Here is a 22,442-nt window from a genome sequence, read left to right on the forward strand (position 1 = left end):
CAGGATGGTGGAGCAGGTGAGTGGGGGCACCAGACCAAGGCCGGATGCTGGTTGCTATCATCAGGGCAAGCCTCTGGTGGTTACTGAAAATTCTTTGCTCCTGTGCACCACAGTCCCACCCAGTGCTCACACCTGCTGCTGGCGCTGGTCCCGCTCACACCCACTGCCAGCACTGGAGCCGCTGATCGCACCCGCTGCCAGCACCTGGTGCCGGCCCCAATTGCTCGGCGCCATCAGTGGGTGCGAGCAGCAGCTGCTGGCCATGATCGCCCCTCAGGGCTTCTCCACCTCCTCCTGCTTCTATGGGGCAGCAGCGGTCTTTTGTACCCACTGCTGGCACCAGCCCCAATCGCTTTGCGCCGCCATCAGCGGGAGCAAGCGGGGCCAGCGCCGTCAGCGTGTGGGAGCAGCGGTGGTGGGATAGAGGCTTCCAGCAGACAGGGGACCAGGGGCCATGGCAGGAGGGGCTGGGTGGGGGCATGGAGGATGGGCTGAGACCTGCCCCTGTGCCCACCGCAGCCTTGCGGCCCACAGTTCCTTTCAAGGTGCACGAATTCGTGCACTGGGCCCCTAGTCCTATATAATAAAACCCTAATATGCAAATTGACTGAACGGTAGAACAACTGGTCGCTATGACATGCACTGACTACCAGGGGGCAGATGCTCAATGCAGGAGCTGCCCCTTGCTGGTCAGTGTACTCCCACAGGGGGAGCACCGCTCAGCCAGAAGCCGGGCTCACGGCTGGTGAGCTCAGTGGCAGTGGCGAGAGCCTCTCCCACCTCTGTTGCAGGCAGGTGGTAAGGAGTGAGGAGTCCTGGACTGTGAGAACCCTGGACTGCGAGAGGAATGTCTGACTACCGGCTTAGGCGGACATCCCCCAGGGGTCCGGGACTGGGAGAAGGTGCAGGCTGGGCTGAGGGCGCCCCCCCCCACCCCCCGCCCTGCCAGTGCACGAATTTCATGCATCGGGCCTCTAGTATGCATATAAATTCTTTGATTAATCTCTTTCTGCCCCCTCTTACTGCCTTTTCATAAAAGAGAATTGCAAATTGATCCTTTTCTCACCCCCAAGAAAAATCTGCTTGAAGTAAGTGTCTGTCTCCCTTGAGCTGGCCCACATCTTGAGAAGTGTAGCCACAGATGCTACTCCAAGGCAGAGTTCTTTGGCTCCTTGACTTGGCTTTGGGTGTGCCCCACACCATTTTCTTAGCCAAATGGCCTTAAGGCTTCTTCTCAAAATAGCTTACCAAGAGTTCCTAGTTATTTTGCACATTTTCTCCTAACTCCTTCCTTCTTATAAACCTGTCCTCGCTTTTAGTGCACTCTAATTTTGGTGGGCTTAGTTATCACAATAAATAAAAAGATCCCTCAAATAATTCCTCACTGCAATGTTATGCAAATCACTGAACTCATTCGCTTTAGTGTTTAAGCAGCTGTGTATTATGGCCATGGTACAAAGAGGTGAAGGCTGTCCTAAAAGGATTTTTTTTTCTTAAAGAGCTTAAAAAAGAAAAAAAAATATATTGCTCATAAATTGTTTAGATCCTGAAAAGGAAAGTCTACCAAGACATTTTGTGGCTGATTACAGTAGTTAAATAAACCTATTGGGGCGGCAGTGGGGGAAGGAAAGGCGCACTCCGTGAAGAAATGGGTGGCTTCTGGATATTTTATATTCTTCCTGTATGGGTAGAAAGAGCTTTCTAAGGAAGGTTTTGAATTAGACAAGAAATCGTATGACTACTTACTGGGTGCCCTTCGATAAACCCTCTCACCCATCTGCACTTTGTTTATTTACGTGCAAAATGAGGAATAAAATCTACTTCGCAAGACTTCTATAAGGATTGCATGAGAAAATGTACGCGAAATCTCCTTAGTACATAGTAAGAGTTCCTTAAAGGTTAGTTGGTGCTACTACTGCTTCCGAGAATGGGCCATTCCTTACTCCACAATCCCAGAAACTTTGTTTTCTGTAGTTTAACACCCTCGGTTGTAAAAGGATAAGAAGAAGAACACTTTTATATCTAAGACTCACTTATTTGGACAAACAAACAAACAAACCCCGCTTTAACCTTTTGCACTCGGATGTTGAGTGTGACTCGACAGGGTTAGCATTAGAATAAAGGAATCGAGAAAAAAGCAAGCGAGTGCAAAGGGTTAAATTTTAGATAGGCAAAATACACTTAACTGGTGGCGGGACCCACTTTGAAAGCACCCCCACTCAGCTCTCACTCCAGAGGATTATGGGAAGTGTAGTCCTGCGTTCCAGTGGGATGAGTACAGAAAAGCGGGTAGGAAACTACAATTCCCAGAAATGAAGCGGGACTATTTCCCTGTCCGGAGGTAGCGCTGTGGGAGGGAATTGGCGATCTCGCTGCCTACGTGGGAGAGAAGGAGGGTTGGGGGAAGTGTGGAAAATCTGAACCTAAGCCACTGCTTCCTGAAGAAGATTTGGTGGGAGGAAAAGTAGAAGGGAAAAGAGGGTTGGAAGGTGAGGTGAAGAGGGGATTTAGGTCGCTGCTCACGGGCGGCACAAAGTTCTTGACGATGTGGCTGAAGCCTGAGGAGGTGCTCCTGAAAAATGCGCTGAAGCTGTGGCTGATGGAAAGGTCCAATGACTACTTCGTGCTGCAAAGGCGTCGGGGCTATGGGGAAGACGGCGGAGGGGGATTCACAGGTAAGTTGTGGCCACCCTCACGCGCCTCCGGGCCGTGGTCCCTGGTACTTAGAAGGTGGTGAGGAGAACAGTTACTCGTCGCCACCCACCTCCGGATCCTAAACCCTGGGCGGAGGACTGGGGTTCTTCCCCCGCCACCACCTTTGCGTTGCTCTCCTCGAGTCCTGAGAATGCATCCCTGGATCTGCAGTTGCTCTTTGGATGGGACAGGGAAAGGGAGGACGGGTTGTTTCTGAGGCAAAGTACCTTCCCTGTCGCTTCTCATGGGGGAGGGGGCTGATGAGTGTTAGACCTGCACGGATCGCGTTTAGGCTGGTGAGCGGGGCCAATTCGCAGTTTTGGACTTAACTATATTCACAAAATCCCTATTGATAATCACTACCCTGAAGAGTGTAAGTGTGTGTGGGCGGGGGGCGGGGGGAGGCAGGGAGGATGGTGAGAAAGGAAGGAGCCCCATCACATTCAGAAGGACTGGCTTCAACTGAGAGTAAGGAGTGAGGGGTGAGCGAGAGAGAGGTCTACCAAATTGCTGACCTCTCCCAATTTAGCATCTTTTACTTTGTCTACAAGGTTTCAATCCTTGGGCTCCCCTCTCTAAGTAACCATCGCAGTTTACTTCTGTCTTGAGTGCTTGGTGCTGCCCTTTCTTTCAAAGCCATGATTGTAAGCAAACCAATTAAACCAACGGAAGTTTTAACTTTTCCTGTCTAATCCATCTTACCTTCAATTCTTTGATTTACAAATCAAGAACTATTCCTTGGTCAAGTGCTTAAAGCCACCAAAGAATTTGATTTTCAGACCCCTCCACTGGGGTAGGAGCATTCCAAGTTTTGGACATTGCTAAGACCAGAGCTATTTTTGTGTGACACATTCTAGTTTGGTGTTGTGGCCTTCAAGTGGCGGACCAGGCTTAATTTAGGCAGTGTGAGTAGCAGAAAGAGGGAAGAGTCAGAAACTTTGCCTTTTAGTCCCATTCGAATCTCTTGTTAAATGGCATTTGACAAATCAAATTTTTTTTTTTTATTTATTCAACCGTAAGTGCCTACTAGGTGCCTCATGGAATGCCAAGGTACAAAGACCTAAGATTCAGTTCTCTGCCTTGCAGTGCTCATAATCCTCATAAGTGGGAGAGGGTCTGGTTAAGAGGAAGTAACCAGTAATCCAGGCAAATTATAATTATAATCAGTAACTAGTAAACCAGCTAAATTATAATTAGAACCAAATAACTGAAGGGTTGAATAAAGATTCCTGGAGGAGATGACATTGCTTTTCCTCTTCTGCAAAATGGTGTTTATCTCACAGAGTTGAGAGGATAAAATGAAAGCTAATAGTGCCAAATCAATGTATGTTGTTAAGATGTGTACTGCTATTTCCTTTTTTCAAGCCACACCCAGCATGGAAATAATTTTGAGTTTCTACAAGGACATTTAAAAAAAAATCTTGCAAGACCTATCTTATCCAGCTTCTAAAAAAGCTCTTTTGAAAATATGGCAAATAAAATTGCCTCATTAGATTAACATTTTTTTAAATTTTGTTTTCTGGTTTTTAAAAGTTGCAAGTGTTATTTCTCAGAGGAATCTTTCCATTTAACAGATACATATATTTTCCAGATTAAAATTTGAGAATCAGTATTCATCATTACCCAGTGATGTAATTTATCCTCTTAGTCTACTGAGAACAAGTCAAAATATATTTATATAGATCCTTACAACCCTGTGTTACAGCATAATATTTTGGTTCCCAGTCATTCTGTTTGACCAGAATTTTTCTGATGTTCTTGCCCACATTTACCCATATTAGGAAGTGTATTTTGCTTTTTACAACCATATTCCTGAAAAATAATAGGCAAGTCATTCTTGAGAATCCAATCACTGTAATATATTAAATGGTTTTTTTTTACTTGTTGCACATTTCCTTTAAATGATCACTCCTTGTTTTCTGTGTTTGATTTTTCGTTTGACATGCTTTCTTAAAGCATAGACCAATTGCACCAGTTTCTTATCTCTGTCCCATCCACTTTCATTTGCTCTTCCCCATATCTCTAGAATAAGAGATTTGTCTGAAGAAATGAACCAAGATTTCTACCACACTTGTATGTTGAGAATATCCATAGCCAAATTTTTGTGGTCAATTTATATCTTTGCATGATTGTTTTACTTGTGGTATTGTCAAGATGCTTGAAATTACCAAGTGAGAGCTGCCACTATATTTCATGTAAATTAAACAATGGGTAAGAAAGGAGCAAGGAGATGTTGTTTTTGTTAATCCTCACCTCACAAGGATATTTTTCCATTGATTTTTAGAGAGAATGGAAGGGAGGAGGAGAGACCAATAGAGAGAAACATGGATGTGCCATCAATTGGTTGCCTCCAGCATGTGCCCCAACCAGAGCCAGGAACTGAGCCTGCAACCAAGGTAGTGTCCTTGACAGGAATCGAACCAGGGACCCTTCAGTCGCCGGCCCATGCTCTATCCACTGAGCCAAACCAGCTAGGGCAAGAGGTGTTTGTTTTTTGGGGGGTGTCTAGAGCTAAATTAAGTGTGTGCTGATTTTCATGGCTGCTCAGTTACCTTATTTTTACTAAAATTGTGAAGCCAAGAGCTTTGCTGTGCTTTACTTACTACAAATCCACACGTGAATTAGCTCCCACAGGAGTTTGACTATGTGCCAGCATAAGCTTGCCTTTGTCCATTTTGTTTGCTAAAATCCAGTGTTATATCCTACTCCTTTAAAAGATTCATTTATACATTTTGTTTAATGAAGAAAAGATAATGACCATCTCAAAATGTTAATAGTTGTACTATCTTTAAGATTTCATTTCTTTGCCTTGTAATAATTGGCAATAACCACCAGCAATGTAATGACTTTTACTGTGGAGTTGGTGACTTTATTTTTTCTAATAATGGAATTGGAGCAATAGAGAACCCTAGTATGGTTATAATAGGAGACTAATTTGGAAGTTAGAATTCTGAGGTCCTTTTTAAAATTCTGGAACACTTTTGGTGAATATCTGATAGATTATTTACCATTTGTCTAACTTTATCTTACTTAATAGTCCTGGTTCCCAGCAGAGTGGAATATCTTGTGGAAATTTTTGTTATACATAAGATTAGTTTAAGATAAAGTTATTTTCTTTCATTTAGATAAGTAATTCACCATTCAGGATTTTTTGCAGTTACCTTACATTATCCCTTGTTCCTCCTGCCTGATTAAGGATAATTCTCTTCTATAGCATCTAAATTTAGCACCTCATTTTATGTGATTAAAAATAATTTATGCATATTTGGCTTATTAAGCACAAGTGAATTTGCTTTGCTTTTCAAATGGGAGCTACTACCTGAGTGGAATTATGGTGCTGCATTCTATTAAGAACTTTAGTGTATGGGATTTAGGAAGATCTGACAAACAGGAACACAGAGTGCTTTTCACTCCCCAAGGGTTACCCTAGGGAGTTTCTATTTAGTAAGTTAACAGTAAGCCAACATCCACAAATACATGAATACACCACCGAGTCCAACAATTCCACTTACCACATTAACCCTTCTTCCTTTATCTTTCCTGATTCTTTATTATTTTTATGCCTCTATTCAGTTGTAATTGTTTTATAAAGGTTTTGTTTCCTCATCTTCTCTACCTCACAGCATTGTTTTGTGAGTCAAGTGAGTTTTGAAACCTGTGAGCAACTGTATAAACATTTGATAGTCATTTATCTATTAAAGAAGGAGTAAGATGTTAAGTAACATTTTCCCTAGTAATTACTCTTCTCATGTTGTACATAGAAATTGATTTGGAGTAGTAACGTTATGACCAATATGCAATGATATCACGGTAAAAGCAAAACACTTCTAGTTAATAATTCAAGAATTTGGGTATGATGATGATTGTGCATTTATGGTTTATAATCAGAATAATGTGCAACAATTAGAATAAAATATCACAGTAGCATTACTTTTTGATCTACAATTGCCCAAAACCTAGAAATTCTCAAATAGAACTTTTACAGATGTAAATATCACTTGTTGTCTTACTGAGTGGTATTAAAGAGTACATATAACTTTAGTTATCTTAGTTATGTTTTTAAAAACATAATAATTGAAGAAATAAAGATTCAGCTGGTGAAATCCCATGCTTCTGTTGTACAGTAGTAGAACGACTATGGCTGTGAAGTAAGTTAAAAATTAATAGCAAAATAAAGAGCACTGTAATGTTTACCATGTTGTATAGCTATGACATGGATTTTACATTACCTTTCTGTTAGAAAATTTGCCCAGTTTTCCACCTCTTGCTGCTGCTATATAAGCACAAAAGGAAATGTAATGGAACAAGATATAGTCATTCAACAGATAACTACAGGTGCCTTCTAAAAACCAAACAAACACTGTTTTAAGTGCTAGCAATAACAACAGTGAGCAAAACAAAATCCCTGTTCTTATGGAGCTAACATATTAGTTGAGGAAGGCAAATAAACAAATAATGTATTATATGGCTGGTGGTGATGAGCAATATGAGGAAAAATAAAGTAAAGTATAAGGATAGAGAGGGCATTTTAGAAAAATTTGGTTTGAGAAGACTTATTAAGTGATATATGAGCAGAGACTAGAGGGACTAGAATATATGAGCCAAGCAGATATTTGGGAGCAGAGTGAATATATATATATAATTTTTCTAGGAATTTTACTGTGAAGGAAAGCTGAGAAATGGGTGGTAGCTGGCTACTGTGCTGGATGCTGGGTATACAGTGTTGAATAAAACAGAAAGTGTTCCTACCCTCACACAGTTTATAACCTGGTGGGACAGACAGATAATAAACAAGTAAGCAAACTATATAATTACTAAGGTTGTCAATAATATCAGCCTGGTTTTGGTAGCTTCTAAATAGTCACGAATAAGGGGTATTTGAAATCCCAAAAACAATTTTCCAAGGCCAGCTCTGGTGTAAAGTATGCTGATAAGATGTCCTGTTAAATGATACAAAGATTTCCTAAAAATAGTGCTTAATAACAATAGGTGGGGGAGAAACCAAGATGGTGGCATAGGTAAACACCTAAACTGCAGCCTCGCACAACAATTTCAAAAATACAACTAAAAGACAAAACAGACATCGTCCAGAACCACAGGAAAGCTGACTGACTGGAATTTCTACAACTAGAAGGAAAGAGAAAACCACAAGGAAAATCAGAGGAGCTGTAAAAGCCTGAGGTACGGAGACATGGGCGCGGGCGTGCTGAGAGGACGGAGCCGAAGAGGACAGGGCGGCTGAGTGCCTGGCTGGCATTCTCTAGCAGGAAGGAGATAAAAGCTCTGGACTGCACTGAACACCAGTTCCGACTGCACTGAACCCCAGTTCTGGGCCAGACCCTGGGGACTCAGGCTCATACTGGGGGAATCTGGGCTGTAAGGCGGAAACTCAGGGGAGCGGGGAAAGGCAGAGCTCCAGAGGCGCGTACGTGAATGCTCAAAGAGGACGGACTGTTGACTGTGCAGCTGGGTTGCCCAAGCAGGAAGGAGACAAAAGCTCCGGACTGCGCTGAACCCCAGCTCCGACTGCACTGAACCCCAGTTCCGGGCGAGACCCTGGGGACCCAGGCTCATACTGGGGGAATCTGGGCTGTAAGGAGGAAACTCAGGGGAGCAGCGAAAGGCAGAGTTCCGGAGGCACGCATGTGAATCCGCACAGAGGACAGACTGTTGACTGTGCCGCTGGATTGCCCTAGCGGGAAGGAGACAAAAACTCCGGACTGCGCTGAACCCCAGTTCCGACTGCACTGAACCCCAGTTCCGGGCGAGAATCTGGGAATCCAGATTCATTGGGGGAGAGACTAGACTGTTTGGCAGTGGGCGAAACTCCAGGGCGCCTTTCTCTCAGAGGTGCTTGCAGCTAGTACCGAGGGACACTGAGACCCAGGAACCTCATAGGGCGGGGCTTACAGAAGCCAAGGCTGTAGGCTCCACCCTGAAACTCCGCCCCATCCAAGCTGAGCACAGAGGATTTTACAATTTTGCAAGTCTAGTCAAATAAGGCTGTCTCCCGGTGTAGACACAGCTGATCCTCACAGCCAATTGGCCTGGAGGTCAACTCCTCCCACTGATACCAACAACAAGCAAGACTTAACTACAACAAGGCTGTACACACAGTCCATAAAGGGGTGCACCAAGCGTGTCCACCTCAGGTGACTGGGAGGCCGAACCACTGGGCCATATAGAACAACTAGCACACAAAACTACCCTACCAACTCAGGGAAGCAGCAAAAATGGGGAGACAAAGAAACAGATCAAAAACAAAAGAAATGGAGGAAAACAAATGACTGGAGATAAAGTTCAAAACCACGGTTATAAGGTTTTTCAAGAATTTCCTAGAAAAGGCCGATAAATTTAGCGAGACCATTGATACGAGAGAGACCCTCGAGGATATGGAAAATGACCAACTAGAAATTAAACATACATTGACTGAAATAAAAAATATTATACAGACACCCAACAGCAAACTAGAGGAATGCAAGAATCAAGTCAAAGATTTGAAATACAAAGAAGCAAAAATCACTCAACTGGAAAAGCTAAAAGAAAAAAGAATCCAAAAATTTGAAGATAGTGTAAGAAGCCTCTGGGACAACTTCAAGTGTACCAACATCAGAATTATAGGGGTGCCAGAAGAAGAGAGTGAGCAAGATATTGAAAACCTATTTGAAGAAATAATGACTGAAAACTTCCCCCACCTGGTGAAAGAAATAGATTTACAAGTCCAGGAAGCGCACAGAACCCCCAAAAAAAGGAATCCAAAGAGGACCACACCAAGACACATCATAATTAAAATTCCAAGAGCAAAAGACAAAGAGAGAATATTAAAAGCAGCAAGAGAAAAACAGTTAATTACCTACAAGGGAACACCCATACGATTGTCAGCTGATTTCTCAACAGAAACTATGCAGGCCAGATGGGAGTGGCAAGAAGTATTCAAAATGATGAGTAGCAAGAACCTACAACCAAGGGTACTCTACCCAGCCAAGCTGACATTCAGAATTGAAGGTCAGCTAAAGAGCTTCACAGATAAGAAAAAGCTAAAGGAGTTCATCAACACCAAACCAGTATTATATGAAATGCTAAAAGGTATTCTCTAAGAAGAGGAAGAAAAAGAAAAAGATAAAGATAAAAATTATGAACAACAAATACATATCTATCAACAAGTGAATCTGAAAATCGAGTGAATTAAAATTTTGAGGTACAGAATAAACTGGTGAATATAATAGAATCAGGGGCATAGAAAGGGAGTGGACTGACAACTCTCAGGGGTAAAGGGGTGTGGGGGGTGCGGGAAGAGACTGGACAAAAAATCGTTCACTTATTGATGAGGACAGTGGGGGGGAGGTAAGAGAAGAGGGTGGGGTGGGAACCAGGTGGAGGGGTGCTATGGGGGGGAAAAAGAGGAACAACTGTAATAATCTGAACAATAAAGATTTATTAAATTTAAAAAAAACACAACTAAATAACAATAGGTGGTATTCTGCTGGCAGAATTCCAGTGTGACATCTGTGGCGCAATTTGCCAAAAACCAGTTTGGATTGTTTTTGAATTAAATCAGCCATCTATGAGCACTAACAGTATCTGGGATGAGATGGGAAAGGCATTCTAAGTGGGAGGAATAATATTATAGTACAAAAGCCAAAAATGGCAGTTGTTGGGGACTTAGCAGTTATTCCATATTCATTTACTTGTGATTGAGAATATGAGAATCAAGAGATAGTGCCCTTAGCAATTAGAAAAGGTTAAAGAACAATGACCTCATCTATGGAAGATGGAGACCTGAGATAGAAAATTAAAGGGACCTGAGAATTAAACCTTTGTTATTTTTGTTCTACTCTTTCCACTCCAGCCTAGGTGGTCTTATTTTTCTCACTCCAGTAAAAAGAAGTGAATTTTTAAAACAAGGGATAATCACATTTGTTGATTTTTATCACTATAATTGTTGTCCTCTTGTTTTAAACTTACCAAAATAATGGTCAGCTTTATTTTTTCTAAATAATGTTTTTAAAGTACTGTACTATATATGAATTTATTCATTTGTGGCCACACTTGCTTATTGCTTTGCATCTAGGAATTCAAATGCTGTTATTTTCTTTAGTTTCTGTGGGGCTACTCTTTTTGTACATTATGCATCAAGTCTTACAATGTAAGAAGATGCTATAAATAAAGATGGTAACTGAAAGATGAAACAGAGGGCCGGAGACCATGGGATACCAGGATACAGGCTTTATTGGAGAGAAGACCCCTGCCGGCTCCCTTCCAGAGGGAAAAAAAGAGGGCGTGCTGGGGTGAAAGCGCCTTTTAAGGGGAGGAAAAGAGGGGACGGGGCTTAGGGCACTCAGCACACGCTGATTGGTAGTATCATGTAAGGCACATGATTAGGGACCTAGGGACTTAGGAATCAGGGGCTTAGGGTATTTGGCAGGTGCTGATTGGTGGTTCAATGTACAGTCCATATAAGGTGTTCAGGAATGTCCGGCTGCAGGTGGAGTTTACGTCATACTCCGTCCATCAGTTGGTGGAAGGGAGGATCTATCATTCCAGGCTTTTGTTAATATTTAAAAAAATTGAGAGTCCGGGCAAGGTCAGGGGGTGGAGGTCCATCTTCTGTAACTGCTTCCAGCTGAGAGGGGGCGTTGTTAGGGGCATCTACCCGGGGTCTCAAAGATTCTGGTGTTAGGTTCTGAATTCAGTGCCAGATAGATCTCTCCCACCTTCTGGTTGGCGAACGCCTGCATTCTGTTCTGAAAGAAACTAGTGAAACAACGCATGAGACATGGGCCAAAGAGCAAAATTAAGAGTATAGATACCAGTGGGCCTAATAGTGGGAGGTGCCATGGAGTAAGTGAGCCACAAACAAGTAGTGTTTTCCATGCTGGATGAGGAGTGCAGCTCCAAGAGACTGGTTGGTGAAGTCTTGAGAGCAATCCTGTTGAGTCACTTGGGAGGTAAAAGCTGGTCCTGAGGCTGCCACAGCATCACTTGTCTGGTTTTGCTGCTTTTCTGGGCCTGAAATACAACTGAGACTTAGATGTTATTTTTAGGGGGAAAAGAGTAGGGGTCTCAGTTGCCTCACTAGTGATATGAAAGGGGAGAATAGGTTACCCTGGGGGTGAGGTTTTTGTTTTCCCTGTTTTGCCCCTTGCTGGGCATCCACATGTTTCTTGTAGGTCCTGAAACAGGGTTTCAAAGTAGGTAGAGCAGTGGTTAAGCTCCCTGTGGCAGTTCCAACTCCTGCTGTGATGCTGAGGGTTAGGAGGAGAGGGATTATCTGGACTCCTCTTTTGTGTCAGATATGATGGGTTACGGGGACAGGTAAAGACTGATTATTGGGGCTGCATCTACATTGGGTGAGAGATAGATGAGAATACAGGTTCCTGTCCAGCTGATGGGGAGACAGATGTATGTGTTTTCTTCACAGGGGAAGAAAAATCCCTATCATGGAGTCAAGCTGAAAGGTGTAGGGAGAAGAGGTGGACTAAAGGGCATGAGATTCCTTTTTGAGGGTGGTCACCATGGCACTACCAATAAGGGGTGACAAATGAGTAATTGAGATTGTGTTGCAGTGAAAGTGGGAGGGAAAGGGAAGGAAAGGAGTAGTGAGAGTCAGGGACCTGGATGGTTGGATAAGAGGTTAGACACTGAATATTCTGGTTTAGCTTAAGAAGTATCCAGAAACCTTGTCCTGCCAGGCCTGGAGACTGAAGCCTCACTTTCTTGCTCAGAGTAACTTCTTTCTTTCTTTTTTTTCTTTCTACTTTTCTCCATCTCATCACATGCACCAACCTTCACAAATTTCACTTTCAAATTAGCCTTCAAACCTTCTTTCTATGTCCTTCAAAAATGCATAACCATGCCTCAGACCTCCTATTAAGTATTTCTAAACATGTCTAGCAATCTATGTTTCAGTATTGTATGCTAGAAAAGGCAGCGGGGGAGGGAGCAGGCTCCGTAGCCGGTTCTCAGGCTAGCCAGGCCTCTAGCCCCTTCAGTCCCAAACCGGCACATTCTTCCTACAGATAATGATCATAGAGGAGATAAGGAGATAAGGCGTTTACAGTCCAAGGAATGGCTTGGCCTTTTGGGGTAAGAGGGTAAAACTGAGGTAGGTAACTGTGGTTTGGGACAACTGGGTTTTATTGAGGGAATGCATGGTAGCCCTGGCTGGGCACCGAGGTAGAATGAGAAAAGAGTGAATGGGGGAATTTAGTAAGATGCAGTGTAGAGGTGAGGTGGCTAATGGCTGTGAGACTGATCCGTCAACCGCCATAATAGAGACTGAGGAGTGGACAAGGGTCCCAGCGAATTTGGAGAGGGCAGAATAAGTGGCCCCAGTGTCAATTAAAAAGGAGATCGGCTTACCTGCCACCACAGTCGTTACCCGAGGCTCTGTCCTGGTGATGTAAGTCTGTGGGGTCCTGTCAGGGCCTGGGCAGCTTCTTCAGTGGCCAGTCCCAGGAGGTCTGGGAGCTCTAAACCGATTCAGAGGGCGGCCATGCTGGACTGGCTGAGGCCAGACCGGGAGGAGCCAGACTACAGTCTGATTTCCAGTGGCCTTCCCTTCTGCACCGTGGGCAGGGCCCAGACGGGTGTCTCGGGTTTGAGCAGGACTTGGCTCAGTGTCCTTCCTTGCTGCATTTGAGGCATGAGCCCGGAGGAGGCTTAGCCCCTGACTTACCCGCGGTTGGAGGACCGGCACTTCGTTTGGGGTTCATGAGAGTGGTGGCTAGGAGCTGGAAGGCCCCCTACTGGGCCTCCGCCTTGGCTGATCTCGCCTTTGATTTTGGATTTGGATATCCTTGTCTCTATTATTAAAGACCTTAAAGGTCAGGTTAACGAGGTCTTTTGAGGGGTTTGTGGACCTGCAGTTGCGGCGTATGTCGGGGAGTAAAGGTGGTCAGGTCAGTGGAAAAAGAAACCTGAGATGCCTCTCAATCTGTGAGGCTGGACATAGAGAATGGGACATGGACTCAAAGAGTGTGCCCTCAGTTCCTGCTGCCTCCCTCAGGGGTAGAGTGGACGTGAGAGTAGAAGAGGCTGTTGAGGAAGGCAGTCTTTGGGCCTGAGAATGAGTGTTAGATGGGAAAGGCTGTTTTGGAGCTCAGGTTCTCAGGATTTGGGCTCTGGGACTGGGGAGAAGGCGGCTGCTGGTTAAGAGGGTCTGAAGAGAAAGAGCCTAGGCGTTTTTCAATTTAAGAAAGATCAGAGAGTGAGAAGGGAAATGGCAAGCCACCTGTGAATTCATTTGCTGGAGGTCACGGGAGGGGAGATTGGCAGAGAGGACAGGGCAAGGAGGGCGGTTAGAATTCTCAGAGGTAGAAATGCCCCATCCTGCCTCCCATAATGATGGGGGGACCAGGAGGGGCGTTTCAGGGAGACCGAGGCTCAGGAAGCGAACCTGAGGGAAAGGAGAGGCGTGTAAATGCCGCCGCTGTAGCAGCAGCAGCCACCGCCGCGCCATTGGTCAGTGGGCGGGACCAGTGTGTGTTAAGGGGAAAAAAAGGTTAAACGGAGTCCGCCAAGGACTCCTGCACTCCGGCGTTGACCTGGGAAAAAGAGTGCTTAGTCAGAGAGGGACAGGTTTAGGGTTGTAAGGAGGTGGCGGGATGAGACACGTGGAGAGGAATGATCTGCTGAGCTGGGTTGAAAGAGTCAGAAGACAGAGAAAGGGGTTTGAGAGGGCAAAGAGGACTTTGCAAGGAGGATCTGATGAGTGGAACGTGAGGAATAAAGCAAGGGGGGAGAGCGGGAGGGTGGGTGGGGAGGGGAAGCCTGTTCATAGGAGTCTCGAACGCTTTCCAATCCGGTGGCAAAATTATATTGGAATGTTACGAGGGGGGTTTGGATTGAGAGGTTCCCAGGACCGGAGGGAAGGGCCAACGAGAAGTTGGGGAGGAAAGAAGAAGCATCCTTTTTCTCCGTCAACCAACGAGAGAGAGAGAGAGAGAGAGAGAGAGAGAGAGAGAGAGAGAGAGAGAGAGAGAGAGAGAGACAGACACGAGAGAAGGTTCCAAGGTCGTCACCCTGAGACCTTTCCCGTAGAGACTAGCAGAGTTTTCCCAGCCAGGCACCTGGGCTTTTGAGAAGACGTGAAGCTGAGGAGACGGGAAAACTCCGAGGCCCTTCCAGGTCAAGGGAATGAGGGTGGGGTGGGGGGGGAGTCCCTGAAGCCTACCGGTAAGAAAGCGACGAGATTCCCACGTGTCCTGGTACGGCAGGGTTCGAGAAGTGTTCTGAGCAGGCCAATCGACTCAGAACCATGCCACCGAGCAGAGTCAGAGCAGGAGTCAGAAGCTCGGGGTTAGGTTCGAGGATCGTCTGTGCTCACCCAGGTTCTTCGTCCCGGGTTTCGGCACCATTATGAAAGATGAAACAGAGGGCCAGAGACCAGGACACAGGCTTTATTGGAGGAGATGACCCTGCCGGCTGCCTTCTAGAGGGAAAAAAAGAGGGTGTGCCGGGGTGAAAGCGCCTTTTGAGGGGAGGAAAGGGGGGGACGGGGCTTAGGGCACTCAACACACGCTGATTGGTAGTATCATGTAAGACACATGATTAGGGACCTAGGGACTTAGGAATCAGGGGCTTAGGGTATTTGGCAGGTGCTGATTGGTGGTTCAATGTACAGTCCATATAAAGTGTTCAGGAATGTCCGGCTGCAGGTGGAGTTTACATCATACTCCGTCCATCAGTTGTGGGAAGGGAGGATCTATCAGTAACAATTCTCATAGTTCCCTATGTTTTAATCTTTAGAAATGTAACTAGGCTTGATTGATAATTCATGCATTCTTCCCCACCCCCCACCCCCCCCATGCCATTGTAATCTGCCATTTTGGGTATCAGTTACTTCACTAAAATATTTTTGTAAATCCTTCAATGAGTAAAGATTTCAATTAGGGAATGAAATGAATGCTTACATATTTCCAGTTTTCAAGTAAATGTATTTTAAAAATCCAGGGAGAGGGAAAACAGAACAAAAGGAGAATTATTATTAACTGTTTTTTAATGAGCTTTATGTTGGTAGCTTTCAGAATACCAACTGTGGCAGCTAGATTATTCTAAAATAAGCATGCATAATACTGTTCTAAGGACTTAGATCTGGTAGCAAAAGCAGTAGAATTGGAAAAACCCACACCTCTACTGAGAACACTATGTTTTCCTATTTGAATGTATTTCCTACTAACACTACGTTCTCCTGTTTGAATGTATTTCCTACCAAGTGTGTTGGCAGTTTACTAGTTTGTTCATTAACACTTAATAAATTGAGATTATAAAAAATTCAGTAAAGGTGTACTTGTTTGACTTTGTGAATATGGCAATTAATGACAGAATCTACTATAAAGTTTCAATTTTATGGCCAAAATTTATAATTCAATATTTTACTTAGAATGGAAATAAATCTTGTTTGTAATTAGGAAGTTCATTTAAATGACTCTCCTGTAGCTAGAGCAGTGTTGCCTTACACATTGCCCTCAGTCTAGTTTACAAGTAGAAAGAGCCACTTGTCAAATTAGCAAATTGATAATGAGTACCATCTTCAAGCTGTGGCTGTTTTAATGGCCTCCCCTCCAACAATCCACCATTGGTCCTACTTGTGCATCATTATAATTGATCTTACACACAAAAAAAATGTTTATCAAATTTGCAGGTGTCCGAAAATTGAAAGGGAAAATTACTACCATAGATCAGTTTTGTCAACACTGGCTGCATGTTAGATTCAACTGAGAAACTTTTAAAACAAACTAAATGACACAAGTATTTATGGGTAAAATGATATTGATATGATGTCTGGTATTTACTTTAAATGGAGTAAACGACAGAAGACTGACAAAGTGATGATAATTATTGAAGTTAGGTGATGGTCACATAGAGGTTGCAATATATTCTCTCTACTTTTTATATGAATGAAAAATTTTATAATACAAAGTTGGAAAAATAGAATACCCAATCCCTACCCCAGATGAATTAAATTAGAAACTCTGGGCTTCCGTAGCTTGCAAACTTGAGCTTGAGTAGGTTCAAAAACTCCAAATCATTTATATTTGCAGTTTAGATTGAGATACTAGAAGATAAAATCAGGATTCAGAAAGATCTTGGCAAATTAGAATGCTCAGCTGAAATCAATGAGATAAAATTTAACATGGGTAAATATGCACTGCTTTTAGGTTTTTTATTTTTTGCCCCAGGTGCACTAGAACTTGCACCTTTCCTTCAAGTCTTTTATTTTCTGAGTTCTTACAAAAACACAAAACAGGAAAAAACTGACAAAAGGAAGACAAACCCTCAGTATTAGCCAGGGACCAGGGCCGTGGAAGGAGCGGCAGGCTGGGCCTCACTAGGCCTGCAGGGGAAAGGGGTGGCAGGTCCTGAGGCCTCTGGGCATGTTGGGTCTGTCACTTAAAAAAAATACACACACACACACACACACACACACACACACACACTGTACACATCTATACGAAATGTCCTGTGTCAGGATGGAAGTCAGGTGCGGGGTCAGCGAGTGGAGGTCTCAGAACTGGGCACACTCCCTCCTCCTCCTCAGACCAACCTCTGCAGGGCTTGTGGGCTGAGCTAGCACCGACACTGCGGCTGGCCATCTTCTTCTGACGTCTTGTGCTCCTCAGTCTGCTGCTCTGTCTTCTTTTTCTTCTGTATTTGTGAGTCAGGGTCTTTGGTTGAGGCCTTTTGGGCTTTCTTCTTCTTTTTCTTTTTTTCCTTGTTAGATTTTTTTCTCTCCTTGTTCTTTGGGTTGGCTTGGCCTCCACCCTCAACCATCACCATCTCTGGCTCCCCTTCTGGCTTGTCCTTCTCTTTGCTGCCACCACTTGCTGTGTCTTTCTCAGATTTCCCCTGGGTAGTACTGGGGGCCTTTTCTGAGGAAACAGCACCCTCCCTGCCTCCCTCGGCCACCAGCTTCTTCTTGCTCTTGGGGGCCCTGGCCACTGCCTGCTCTCCCGACAGCTTCCGCTTGTGGCTCTCCTTGCTGCCCTCCTTGGCAGTGCCCACAGCCTTCTTCCTCTCCTGCTCCAGCAGCTCTGCCAGGACCTTCACCACCGAGGCCTGGACCTGGGCCTCGCTCAGGGGCCAGGGCTCACTCAGGAGCCACCGGGCGATGTTGCTGTGCAGGGCCAGCGTTGAGGCTTCGGTGCTCCTGGCCCCCTTCCCGGGCTTCTGAGGTGTGGTGCTGGCCTCTCTTCTGCCTGTTGTAGGGGACGTGGTGCCTGGTGCTGGTTGGGGCTCCACTTTCTGCTTGCCATCCGGGACATCTTTGGTGGCCGAAGCAGAGGAAACCAAGGGGTTGGGGTCTGGCTTGGAAGTGCCCTTTGCAGCCTGGGAATTGGCTGGAGTCAACCCAGGGGGCACATAACCTGAGAGGAGAGACTGGGAAGGCTCTACCTGGTAGAGCCTACCACCTCATCCTCATTGGACTCTGCTGGGGTTTCCTCCACCAAGGTCTCATTCCCAGCGGGTGCTGGCCCCAGCCTGTGGGCCAACAGGGCCGCCTGGGGCCTCTTCGCATCCTCCTCACTCCCTGAAGAGCTGCTGCTGCTGTCGCTATCATCTGAGGTCCCAGAGGCCTTGGCTTTGGGGCGTCCCAAGGGAGGGACTGTGGCCCGCTGGACTGCAGGAACCTTGGGCTTTCTGACCTGGTTGGTCACTCCTGCGTTCACGGGGGTGCTCTGGGGACTCGCCACAGGGAGTGAGCCTAGGGCACCGTCAATCCCACTTGAAGACAGGGTTCTGGCAACAGGAGGCTGGGCCTCACTGGCTTTCTGGGCAAGGACCTTCAGGGCAGCCTGGGTCAGCGGGAGGTTAGCCAGGTTCCTCTTTGTCACCTGAGTGGCAGGTGCCTCCTGCTTCTTGCCTTTTGTCACCCGACTGGACACCTCACGGCTGCTGGCCCCAAGGCTGGCTCCGAGGGCTGTCCTTGGGTGGGCCGTGGGCATGGTCACTGCGTTGGTTCTAATGGCGGGAGTCAAGCACTGCGTAGCGGGGATCACATCCTCATCCTCGCTCTCGGACGAGGAGCTCCTGGCCTTCTGCGGGGCACTTGCAGCCTGGGTGGGCACAGGGGTAGCAGCCTGACCAGCTGGACTACGATTAGGGTCGACAAAAATCAGAGGGGTGTTAATCACCTGGCCTGCCGGCAGCTCCTCGTCACTGCTCTCCGAGGACCCCTCGGCATTCTTCTTTGGGGTTGCTGGGGCCAGTGTGTTACTTTTGGCAGCTTTGGAGTTACTCTTCTTCTGAGCTGGGGTCACAGCTGCTGGTGCCTCCCTGTCGCTGTCCGACTCCTCCTCGCTGCTGCTCTCCGAGTCCTTTTTTTTCCTAGCCTGAGCGACCGTGGGTCCTGTCTTCTCAGGGGGTAGCAGGGCAACCCCTTTCCTGGGGGACCCCTTGGAAGGGGCCGAGGCAGTTCTGACCTGGGTGGTCTTCCCTGAGGGCTTTGCCGGAGTGGGTGCCTCCCCCTTGATATCGGTCTCTTCCTCACTGCTCTCTGAGTCATCCTCGACTGGCCCTGGGGCCTGGGCTGCTGGGGCCGCTGCCTTCCCCACAGCTGGCACAGACACCTGGCCCCTCACCAAGATGGCACTGCTCTGGGGGGTTCTCACTGGCAGCTTTGCCTTGGCCGGGGACCCCTATTTGGCTTGAACAGCTGCAGTGACCACTTTCCTGGGAGCTGATGCTGCCCCATTGGCTGAACCACTCTGGTGGGAGCAGGGTGGGCTTTGCTCTGAGAGGTTTGCACTGAGGCCTTCACCTGTGCTGGAGCCAAGGGAGCCTCGTCACTGTCTGATTCTTCCTCACTGCTCTGAGTCTTCGTGTGTCTTAGCTTTGACCTGAGCCAACATGGGCCTTGCCTTCCCAGGGAGTCCCAGGGCGGTCCCTTGCCCTGAGGCAGCTTTCACTGGGAGGTTTTTCCCCACAGACTTAGCCTGTGCCCCTGCTGTGGCAGGAGCTGCCTCCTCCTCACCCTCTGATTCCTCCCTGCTTGAAGAATCCTCCCCCCCGCCTCTGGGGGCCGCTGGCCACAGCTGGGGAGAATATGCAGGCTGGCGAAGTCGCTGTGTCCACTCGCACTGGGGGGACCTTGGCAGATGCAAGGGTAATGGGAGTGCCCTTCCTTGGGGAGGCCTTGGTCGGAGCTTTCATAGCTGGTTTTGCCTGGGCTGGAGTTGTGGCCGCAGATGCCTCCTCCTCACTGTCTGACTCCTCACTGCTGCTCTCTGAGTCCTCCTCCCGCTTCTGAGCCTGAGCCAAAGTGGCTGCAGACCCTGCCTTCCCAGGGGGTGCTGGGACAGCGCCTTTCCCAGAGGGTCCCGTGGCTGAGGTGGCTCTGCCCTGGGAGTTTTTCCCCAAGGGCTTTACCTGAGCCAGGTTTGAGGTTACAGGTACCACTGCTGGCACCTCCTCCTCACTGTCCGATTCCTCACTGCTGCTCTCTGAGTCCTCCTCTGGCCTCCCTGCCTTGGCCTGGGCAGTTGCAGGCCCTGCCTTCCCAGGGGGTGCTGGGACAGCCCCTTTCCTGGGGGATGCCTTGGTGGGGGCTGAGGCAGCTTTGACCTGCGGGGTTTTCCCTGAGGCTTTCACCTGAAGTGCAGTCTTAGCAGCTGGCGCCTCCTCCTCACTGTCCGATTCCTCACTGCTGCTCTCTGAGTCCTCGTCTGGCCTCCCTGCCTTTGCTTTTAGGTTTTTTTTAAAAAAATTAACTGTATAGGACAGAATGCTTATATTTGTGAAAAAGATCAAAGCAACTTAGTATGATAATATGATGTAGTAGCTAAAAAATGCTAGTATGATAATAGATTATATTAATAGAGCCACAAAGCCCCAATATAAACAAACCTGCAATTTTTCAGACCATATCTGGTATTCAGGTTTGAATGACACATTTTATAAGAGACCTTTGACAGATATGTTAAGAGAATAGTAGAAGAAATAATAAGAGGCCCAGACAATCTAATAAAATAGTTGAAAGAACTAGGTATATTTTAACCTAGGAGAAGAGAAGAATAAGCAAGAGGAGGAGACAAGTTAGCTATGATCATATTTAAAGACCCATCATGTTTAATTTTTTTTAATTTTTTTCCATCATGTTTAATAGAGTATAATATATTTTGTGTCCCCCCCCCCCCCAAATTGCAAAGTAACCTTTTATTTATCCCAAGAATGACCTTCCTTTAAAAAAATACATTTTTATTGATTTCGGAGAAGAAGGGAGAGGGAAAGAAAGATAGAAACATCAATGATGAAAGAATCATTGATCAGCTGCCTCCTACATGCCCCACACTGGGGATTGAGCCCCACAACCCAGGCATATGCCCTGACTAGGAATTGAATCATGATCTCCTGGTGTGTAAGTCAATGCTCAACCATTGAGCCAGGCTGGCAGGGTGCCCTTTCCTTTAAAAAAAAATATTTTCATTGATTTCAGAGGGGAAAGGAGAGGGAGAGAGAAACATCAATGATGAGAGGGAATCATGCCCACTACTGGAGATCAAGCCCGAAAGCTGGACATATGCCCTTGACTGGAATCGAACCCAGGACCCTTCAGTCCACAGGCTCACGCTCTATCCACTAAGCCAAACCAGCTAGGGCTGCCCTTCCTTTTTTAAGTGTGTAAGAAGTAGCTTTATTTTTCTATTTTAAAGATTTTAAAATGTTATTGTAAAAATTTCAGACAATATGTATAAGTATAAAAAAGGAAAATAATAATTACCCATTATCCCATTACCCAGTTATAACCACTATAACCTAATTTGTGGGGCTCAGTACAAAAGGAACAAGCAGGGCTCTTTGTTTAAAAATTAAGAATTTCAAGATGGTGACAATAGAGCATTTAACCAGGCAAGGCTAAATGGGGCCCTATGGACAAATCACCAAGCCCATGAAGCCAGCCCATGTGGATATATATAAATCCTTTCATATTTTAGAAAGGCTTTCCAATTAATGAAATGCAATAGGCTGCCTTAAGAGAAATAAACTCTGGGGTTATAAAGGACAAAGCTAGGCTTTCTCTCAGGGATCCTATAGTGTAGATGAATATGCTGGAGGTTGGTCTACAAGACCTATTAGTATATTTTTCATCTGTAAAGTCAGTGGTGCTATATCTTCAGCCAAAAAGATTTGGTTTGAGACCTGGCTGGGTAGCTCATTTAGTTAGAGAATCATCCCAACAAGCCAAAGTTGGGGGTTTGATCCCTGGTCAGAGCACATGCAAGAATCAACCAGTGAATGCATTAATAAGTGGAACAACAAATTGGTGTTTCTCTCTCTCTCTCTCAAATCAATAAATTAAAAATAAAACACGGCTTGGCCAGTGCAGGACTTCTGCAGCCTGGACTTTGGGATGAAGACATTCAGCGACAGTGATCAGTGCTGGGGAGGGCGGGAGAGGGTACCTTTATGCTCCTCGGGGCTCTCTCAACCTTGTCACCTGTACAGAAAGTGTCGGGCCTGGGCTGAGCATTGATGGATCCAGGCCTTTGGGGATGTTTGTCAACCACCTCCATGAGGCAAGTGTGGGCCCAGCCAGCAAGAGCTGACAATGTAGAGGATGAGGGTGCATCCTGGGGACCCTCGTGTCCAAGGACAATCTAGTTGATTTAGTGGGGGGCACAAGGTCTACTTGTCTATTCCTCCTTCTTTAGGTCATTGCTGTTCTCCTATACAAATGGCTCTTTGTACTCTTCTTCCAAGTTTTATGTGAGTTTGAAAGTGTTTCAAAATAAAACGTTAGATTAAAA

General features: G+C 46.0%; 2 protein-coding genes across 4 annotated transcripts in view; one reads left to right on the top strand and one right to left on the bottom strand.

Annotated features, from left to right (window-relative positions):
- The first annotated feature begins 2,390 nt into the window (after positions 1-2,390).
- Positions 2,391-22,442, top strand: part of TBC1D8B (TBC1 domain family member 8B) — an 84,130-nt gene continuing 64,078 nt past the window's right edge. For 2 of the 3 annotated variants that reach the window (XR_013813200.1, XM_079764873.1), the window contains exon 1: positions 2,391-2,675. Coding sequence is in view for 1 of the 3 variants with exons in the window: in XM_079764873.1 (XP_079620999.1) it covers positions 2,546-2,675 (130 nt within the window). In the remaining 2 variants the exon portion in view is untranslated. Of the gene's footprint in view, positions 2,676-4,789; positions 5,091-22,442 lie in introns of those variants that run through there. The other variant, XM_079764874.1, reaches the window with a different exon arrangement.
- On the bottom strand, positions 17,266-21,419 carry LOC307096019 (treacle protein-like; the record flags this gene model as incomplete). The annotated part of the gene is given in 7 exon segments (XM_079765621.1): positions 17,266-18,096; positions 18,099-19,334; positions 19,338-19,399; positions 19,402-19,508; positions 19,510-19,707; positions 19,709-20,405; positions 21,416-21,419. Coding segments are annotated over 7 exon segments (3,135 nt in total).

Source organism: Cnephaeus nilssonii (genome assembly GCF_951640355.1).
Source record: "Cnephaeus nilssonii genome assembly, chromosome: X".
Classification (NCBI taxonomy): domain Eukaryota; kingdom Metazoa; phylum Chordata; class Mammalia; order Chiroptera; family Vespertilionidae; genus Cnephaeus; species Cnephaeus nilssonii.